The following is a 9009-nucleotide window of genomic DNA, read 5'->3' on the forward strand; positions in this document are numbered from 1 at the left end:
CAGTGATTGTTAATAATATCGCGCGATGTGTGCGCGGTAATTTTCTGCGTCGTAGGTACCCTCTATAAAGGTGCAATTTAATTTGTTTTCAGGTGATTGCATGAACCTGAATGTTGCCATAGATTCCGAAGTAATTAACATTGACGGCACGGTGACAAAGTTTCTAGGAAAAGATGCTTTTAAATATAAGGTAAAAAATATCGGGAACGTTCATTCTTTTTTTCTCGTTTTATCACAGGATAGTTGGAAACTGTTTTACTTCTTGTAGATTCTCGATCAAAACGTTAATTCGTCCGAAGATAATGTTACGGTGTTCCTCGCATCCGGTCGTCGAAGGACCATCTTCGTCAACTACTCGTCTGATCGATAAAGATGATCCAAGATCGAAACTCCATTTCGTGAAATACCTGAAACGGGATGGAAAAACGTTGAAAATTTGGGAATGCGGCATTTGTTAGTAATTCACTTATTAATCGAGTATTTCTCGTCACGTTATTGAAAATTTGAGAATTAAACAGATTCGAGATTTGAAAAATTCCAAAATTAGAAAAATTGAAAAGTTTGAAAATTTAGAAATCCAAGAATTCGAAAGACCGAAACTTGGGAGAAACTCGAAAGTTCGAAAATGGAAAGATCGAATCGAATCCTTAAAGAATTCGAAAATTTTGAAAATTTGGCGATTAGAAGTTCGAAAGTTTGAGAAATGTTGGAAACATAGAGAATTCGATATTGCGAAAGCTTAGTTTAAATTATATTGCCGCTAAAAGTCTTGTAATAACGATCGTTAAGAAACACAGAGAACGCGATACCATTTCTTTTGCAAATCGATCTAGAATCGCGAAAGCTCCGCTAGAATTGCCGTAAGCTTGATATTCGACCCAGGTTCGAAGGAGTTCCGGCATCAGTACACGTTGATGAGGCATTTGCCAACGCACACCGACGAGCGGAACTTTAAATGCGAGGCTTGCGGCAAAGCTTTCCGGCAGTTGTCGACACTGAGCCAGCACAAGGCTATACACAGCGACGCTAGGCCGTACGTTTGCGAATTTTGTAAGAAAACTTTCAACAGGTCAGTATTATCGAGTCGCTCTGCGATCCTTATCCAATCGGTATACCCTCCAACGTTTCCCCGATTTTCATCTGATTTGTCAGTCTGGCGTTTCTCCTTCCCTGTGGGCTCGTTTAAATCTCCTTCCGGGCGTTTTAACGAAAAACTTTTATATATAGAAATTGAAATTACAATTTCATCCAGCCAAAAGAATGAGGAAATAAAATAAAAAAAAATGTGGAGACAAAGAAAAAAAAAAAAAAAAAAAAAACGGTGACACGAGGGGTGAGTGGCAAGTACGCGCGGATCATTAGCGTTTTGAATCGCGGTGAAATTGCGCGATTGTGCGCGAAAGCGGAAAGAAAATTTTAACGAGCGCGGATACGTCGGTCTTTTTATAAATTAATCTTCGTAGAGCATGCTTTTAAACGAGTCCGCTCGAGTGCGCCATAGCGATGCATTAATTTGAAACGGTCCCCGGTGGTGTAGAGCTCGCAAAACTCTCTGTGAATGGACAATTGATTCGATTACGAAGCGTTCGTCCTCGAACTTCACCCAAATCGCGCGTGCTATAACTTTCGTCCTATTTATCCGAGCTAAAAACTATCATTATACATTTACATTTAGCATCCCGTTCGGATTTTCAAACCAACGATATTCGCCTGCTTAACCGATCTTGCGTTTCCAGGGTATCCACGCTGATCTCTCACAGAAAGACCCACTCGGAACACAAGCCGCACAAGTGTCAGGTTTGCGGAAAGGGATTCCATCAAAAGGGTAACCAGCGATTTCCGATCTGTCCGAAATTCCGCGAACCAGCCGTTTCAGAATTGCGATTTAATCGCGGAGATGTTGAAAAATACGAAAAAAACGCGGGACGAAGGAAAGCGAGCCGGCGACTAACCTAAGTCCGGGATGCAAATAGACGCGTAAAAGTACTGGCTTTGCAACGGTCCGAACTCGTTGGAATTCGTTATGCAAATCTCTCGTTCGCTTCTCGCGACCGGTCGATTAAGCGCGAGCCAACAATTCTGAAACAGCTTGTACAAAGTAAGTAAGCCGCGGCGGTGTGCAGGCAACAGTTAAATACCCTTCCGTTGTCAGGCAATTTGAGGAACCACGTGTTTACCCATACGAACGAGAGGCCGTACAAATGCGAGCTTTGTGGCAAAGGCTTCAATCAAATGTCGAATTTGGTCTGCCACAAGGTCAAAGCGCATGCACACGCGGAGAAAATGCAGCACGTGTGCGGAATCTGCGGCAAAGAGTTTCCGCGTCGATTCTCTTTGAGATCGCACGAGGAGTACAAGCACGGCATAAAGTATCGACATCCGGCAGGTGTGCAGCAGGGCATCAGCGATCCGAACGTCATAAGAAAGTAGGTAGACATCACCGAATCCGACTGAGAACTCCGCTTAATTTCCACCGTGACGGACGTTCAAGATGAACTCTCGATTCGAACGAACGCAACGACTCGGACGTTGATCTTCCGCCTGGTAGAAAGCTGACGCTTCTCTTTCTTCCGTTTCTCGCTTCTAGATAGATCGATCTTTCCCTCCTCTCATGCTTTTCCCTTATCACGCATCGGTCTGCTGATCCAGGCTTCCGTTGACACGTTCCTCGCGCTCAGAGAAATAGACTTCTCGGTGAGAAGTTACCTTTTGATCCGAAGCCGAACGATAATTATCGAATTTCCCACTCGGTGATCGTGCGTTCGTCGAGTAACACTCGTCAACGAGCTAACTTCTTTACCTATTTTTTACTCGATTGCATCGAATTATCGTTATGATATATACGGGACGCGTGAACGAGATATGTATTTAAGATTTAACGCGTTTTCGCTCGATCGTTTCAACAGGTAATCTTGAATTATCGTTGAAAATGAAATTTCAGTAAGAACGTCAGGATCGTGCAGCTGCCCAATGGCGATCGGAATCAGACGATCGAGGTTAGGGACAAGGATCCTTTAATGGCGGTTAGTAATTCGATTAAGAAGCAAATTAACTTTTGCTTTGGCGTTTTTGAGTGGTGAATATATGTTTTTCATACTTTCAAACAGCCGGATGTCATGGAGTCGGTCGTGATAGACAAGATCGACACGAAGGCTATGGAGATGGCGTTGATCGAAGGACAGACGCCTTTCGCGCTCTTTAAGCCAGCCAAAGGAATCCCGTTCTCGTAAAAGTCTCTCCGACTGGAACTCATAAAAACGTAATAGACACCACGTCATTAGCGCCAAAAATTATCATTATTTCGAATGAAAGAATTACTTAGAACGATTGAGACCAAAACGAACGACGAATGATTAAACGATGAAGGATACGAATGGAAATACGATTCGATTTTTAGATCCTGACACCTGCCACGGCCGAAGATCTACGAATGGCCGGCAAGATGAGCCTAAGTCCAACAATTTCACCGAGGCTGACAGGATCAAGGCAGTCCAAGTGAAAGTACCGGTGGTGGCCACCGTTATCCAGAACATAGACTCCGAGGGAAAAATGAATTTCATCGTCGAACCACCTGGCCCAGAGAACGAGCACGGTGAGCAAAGGAAAATTTCCTCTACGATCTTTTATCGCGGTGACAATCAGACCAACGAAAAGGTTTCCTCGGGAGGGACAGGGATTTTATCGGACGAAAGGGATTCCACGATAAACAGTCATCGGTAGCCTAGACGATAGCAACGTAATGGTAATTGTTTCGGATGTTGGCCGAGCATTCCATTCGCGATATGTTTCCAAAGGACTTTCTAACGCGTCGTTCTCCGTCTATAATTGGCTCGTTAAAGTGGCGATGTTTTTCAAAGTGTCGCTGCAATATGGCGTTTATTTGGTGCACTGTCGACAGAGAGCTTGGTCACGGCATTGGATTCTCAGTTCACGTACAGCGAGCCGGCCAGCAACGAGCCCGATCGCCAGAATGGTCCTGTTGTGTCCTCCGCGATGGGAGGATTGCAACGAATTGCTGGAACTGGCCGCCCAGGGTGGAATACAGTTCGTGCGCGCCACTGAGGATGGTCGTTACGAGGTGATGCATCATTCATCTCCGATAGCTAAGATTTTTAACATCCTCGAGACGAACTTTCGCACGGTGAAATACGATCCGAAAATGCAACGTCGCCGATCAAACGTTGCTTTCCCGCTTGGTATATCTTTCGAACGCGTCATTCATCCACGTTGGTTAAGATTTTTAACATCCGCGAGACGAACTTTCGAACGGTGAAATACTACCAAAAAATGCAACGTTGCTGGTTAAACGTTGCTTTCTCTCTTAGTATATCTTTCGAACGCGTCATTCATTTCCGATGGCTAAGATTTTTAACATCCGCGACACGAACTTTCGCACGATGAAATACGATCCGAAGAAAGCGAAGTCGCTGGTGAACGTTGATTCTCGCTGAGCATATCCTTCGAATTGTTTCGAGTTTCCTCGATGCACGCTGGTTATCGATTGTCTCGCGCGATCTAGGTAATGACGAACAGCGAGGCCCGGGATCTGATGGCACAGAACTCGCACGACGTGACTATACTGGAGGGCGAAGAAGCGGACGCGATCAATGTTGTGAATATGCGCGGTAACGGGGAAGTTATTATCGGGGATTCCGATAATCAGATCATGGTACTCGATTCCGCGTCCACGCAGAAATCCATGCCGATGGACAGCATTGAGATCCTGGAGGACAAGGACATCCGGATCCTCGACAGCAAGAGCCTCGACGATCGTTTCGTGGATGGCATTAGCTTCCTCTCGCAATCGAAAATCGACGATTCTGATCTTGGTCCCAAGCCTCTGTCCATCGACGGCGGAGTCGCTGTTAATGAGGACGAGGACGAAGGTACGTACTCCGTTCAATTGCTGTTCCCTCGATTTTCTCGTATCGCTTGGAAATTCCGTTAAATTTTACTCGTCCAATTTGCAGCCATAGGCGTGCCTTCGAGTCAGCAAGAGCTGACGAATATTCTAAGCCATAGAAGCGACATTTCTACCCTCTCCACCACCTCTCAATCCTCGATATCCTCTCTGTTAATGAAGAATCACACGCCATTGTCGATTTTAAACGATACACTTCCCTATCTCAAGAGTAATACCAGCTTAGCCGAGGACCTTAGTATTCTCGGCAATTCGACCATGGACGACCATCATTCCGTCTACGAGTCCAAGATCAAATTGCCCTCCGTTTTCGATGACCTGAGCCTGATACCGGTCTCATACCTATTAGCCAGTCGGACATGAAGATCCTCAGTTCAGGAAGCTCGAACAAGGTTAGTCTTTGCCGTGCAAATTAACTTTCTTACTTGTCGTATATCGTTCACTGCGTTCGAGAGTATAGTCATCGGACGAGGATTACGATAGATGGTAATTTTTGACGGGAGTCTCGAAATTCATCGAATAATTGTTTCCGCATTCGAATTCCATACGAAGATCCTATGCAGCAAGACAAATTGTCTACCACCGTCGAAACTGTTCCCTGGCCTGAACGAAGTGAAGATCCTTGGTCCGAAAAATCACAGCCAGGAGATAATGACAGCGCAGTATCAGGAGATGAAGCTACTGAGCCCGTACGAGCAGTTTTTGAAGAGCACCGCCTCGAACACGAACGGCTGCGACAGCGGCGGAGTAAACACTTCCGCTGGATGTAGGAAAGAGGTGAAAATTCTAGGCAAGAAGTTAGGAACTGGCATTATTACCAGCACCGAGGAGGGCAACGTCGTGGAAGTTATCGAGGAGAAAACCAAGCTGGTAAGAGATTCCATGATTACCTTCAATTTGTTCGCTAATCGTGTCGCTCTTTCTTACACGTTCTCCGTTTAACAACGCCGGGTTCGCTTAACGTTCAAAATCTGCGATGCGCCGCGGATGGGAGTTTCGAGAATTCATTTTCGAACTCGATGGATAAACATATTCCACCTTGAATAGAAATAGAGATCAAAAGATTCGATAGAAATAATGCGAATTCCGATAAAAAAGATAGGAACACCATCGTAAGCGCAGAAATTAAGCATCGACACTTGCAAAATTCATTTACGGTTACACTTTTCGATCTACGATCTTCTTCTTTCTCGCGAAGATATCGAAATATATAACAGAGGAATAAAAAGACATACATTTTTTTCAAGTTATTGGACAATGCAGGAGCCTGCAACCCTTCTGACAACACGGTAATGTCGTCGCCCCGGCTGGACAGGCAGATAACAGAAAATGGCGGACCGGACAGCTTCTTCCTTCAAGTAAATACATTCAGCGACTCGTATTATTTATAGATCGCTGAAACAGAGAACGCTTTCTCGATCTATGCAGGCCTGTAGTCCATGCGACACGGACTTTCTGAATTTCGAGAATCGTCTGAAAGACACGTCGCCAGCCGGCCATTTCGGGCGAACCCAGAAGGATTCCAGGGACAGCTTCAGCTCCACCGGCGGTCTTCCCGATCTCGATTGATCAAGAATCCGATCTGTCGGGTCTACGTTCGCTCTCCCTGCTCCCTCGTCGAGAAACCTCAGTAGCCTCGCTGGTGCAGATGTCCTTGCGAGAGCTCTCAAATGGCTGTGAACGACGGACGCGCGATGATAATTACGCGCCAAAGGGTGAAATTTCGTCGGATTTTCGTAAGACGTCGCGCGGCTCGAACGGCGAATTTGAATTTTCTTTTTCTCAACTTTTTATTTCCGAATCCACGCGGGGACCCAGAGGGTTTCGAATTCTTTCGAATTTATCCTGAACGTCGTCCCGCGATTTTATTTCGAACGTCTCGCGATTTTATCTCGAACGTCTCGCGATTAGCTGCCGATAGTCTCCTCGCCGCGTTTCACGGGTGTTCTCAGTTGACTCCGCGAGACGGGTAAATTTCAGCGCGAGAAAGACACCGCGAGGATGACAACGGAACGCTTTTAATCGATCGTGTCCTAGGAAAATGTTGCAGCAAGGCTCGAACGTTCGCGAGAGATTTATAAATTTCGCAGAGGCACGCCGGCGTTTCAACCAATGATATTTATTTTCTTTTCTTAGCCTTTAGAACATTTCCGACGATTTCGCTGGGATTTTGAGACTCGCGATCACGCTCGACCCCGCGACCCCCGGGGTGCGAAAGGGTGAACGAAAGTCGGGAGAGAACACAGAAGGGGACAGGGAGAAAACGGGGACGCCGAAGTTGGGAGGAGAGTATCAGCGGCGGATCTTTAGGAGAATGTTAACAGCGTGCGTGGGAAATTTATACGGGGGCTGGTAATTTTATGGGGAATGCTAATGATTTTACTCATGGATGAGAGAGTTGTATTTTTGCGCGGCGTCCTGGCCGACAGCTTGTAAATTTTAATTCGCGTGCATGTGCTCGCGTCCCATGTTCAAATACGCATTGTTCATTTTCCCGGTTTCTATTTTAACATGGCCGATTACATTGTGTAAATTCGAATAGCATTTTATATTTGAATTTCGAGGTTGGAGAATAAAATTATATGCAGAAAATAATTAGCCATTGTGCATTTTATTCGTGTCGTTGCCGTTCGTGGTAAACCTTGTTCGCCTCGTACACGTATGTCATGTTTAAAATGTCATGTTTAAATTATAGGACAAGGAAGCAAAGGAAGCGAAAACAGCGTATATAATATAATTATGTTAATTACGCGTTTACAAGCACAGAGGTAACATTGAGAATAAGGTGGATCATTTCTCGTTTTTAATCCAGGAACGTTAGAAAAATTCTCTTAACGTTAGAAAGAACCTCGAAGTCTTGACACGATATTGAATGACCTGGACAATCGCGAAGTGCTTGATACAACCTCTAATAATCTTGACAGAATGCTGAATAGTCCTGATATGACTTCTATAATCCTCGACGCGCGATTAATACGACTTTGGGGATGAGAATCACTCGATTCGACTTGGATGGTCTCGCATAATCTTCGATTAAACGATCTTCAGGCGTCGTTATTAATTTCAACGCGTCGAATATTTATCTAATGACCGATCTTCCACCTTCTAATTTTCCATTTGACTCAAGAGACATTGGAGATTGTTTCACGATATCGGTAGCGAATTAAATCGATAAAAACGTTCGTGGAACGAGGAAAATTTCGGGAAGCTAAACCAGCGAAGCATCTATATGCACGCGAGTTCCTTTTGCCAAGATTTTACCCGAATGCGATCGTTGATCCGACACAACACGTGTCACTGTCGCTTTCCACTTTCCTCGCGTAGTACCGCCCCATGATACATATTACAGTTTTTCTCCGTCACCCGGTTTCTCCGTGGAACCCGAGGGATCGGTGGATTCGATAAAATTCACTCAACAGAAGGCAAGGTTCGCCACGCGAACTTCTAGCCCGCCTTCATTTCCGGCTGTGTCCTCGTTCTCGGTGGCGCCGGCGTCGCCAACCAGACGGGCTCAAATCAACCTGGGTTAGGTCCGGGATTCAGACAAAGGGAAGCGTCACGGGAAAATTTCTGCCGGTCCGAACAGCTTTCCCTATTCCCCGACTCTCTTTCCCCTTTGTATCGTTCCTCCGCAGCCCTGCTGATAACGTCGAAACGTTCGGGGATTACGTTTCCCTGTTCAGGCTGGATTTAATGGGATACGGAAACGAAATTAGTCGCGTGCTCCGTCACGTAATCGCCGTGAAATTTCTATTGGAAATATTTCCACCAGCTTCTTCTTTTCTGCGGTGTTCCACGCCGTTTTAACCATCCTCTCTGCTTCCTTTCAACCTAATCGCATTCGAGAGACATTTCGGCAATATGTTAATATCATACGTCGTTTTCCTTATGCTTTCCGTAATAACTGTTTCTTTTTTATCTATGATTCAACGTATCTTTTACCAGCGTGTAAAATGTACCAGATTGTAAAATGGCGCATTATGCATTCCTTGTGCAATCTCCAAGAATGTGCAACTGAGAACAACGACAGTTTGCTGTTTTAAAATTTAGACGGGTCACGATTATTCTCACTCCTAAATGTCAGAATC

General features: G+C 45.2%; 1 protein-coding gene across 1 annotated transcript; it reads left to right on the forward strand.

Annotated features, from left to right (window-relative positions):
- Window positions 1-92: 92 nt before the first annotated feature.
- On the forward strand, window positions 93-6490 carry LOC143221345 (uncharacterized; the record flags this gene model as incomplete). The annotated part of the gene is given in 19 exon segments (XM_076446815.1): window positions 93-190; window positions 269-316; window positions 318-453; window positions 883-1069; window positions 1737-1825; window positions 2153-2426; window positions 2942-3023; window positions 3108-3213; window positions 3216-3259; window positions 3398-3464; window positions 3467-3592; window positions 3899-3996; window positions 3998-4078; window positions 4520-4886; window positions 4971-5234; window positions 5237-5313; window positions 5474-5791; window positions 6169-6279; window positions 6350-6490. Coding segments are annotated over 19 exon segments (2714 nt in total), but the record flags the coding sequence as incomplete, so codon positions are not given.
- Window positions 6491-9009: the final 2519 nt, after the last annotated feature.

Source organism: Lasioglossum baleicum, unplaced genomic scaffold, assembly GCF_051020765.1.
Source record: "Lasioglossum baleicum unplaced genomic scaffold, iyLasBale1 scaffold2273, whole genome shotgun sequence".
Taxonomy (NCBI): Eukaryota; Metazoa; Arthropoda; class Insecta; order Hymenoptera; family Halictidae; genus Lasioglossum; species Lasioglossum baleicum.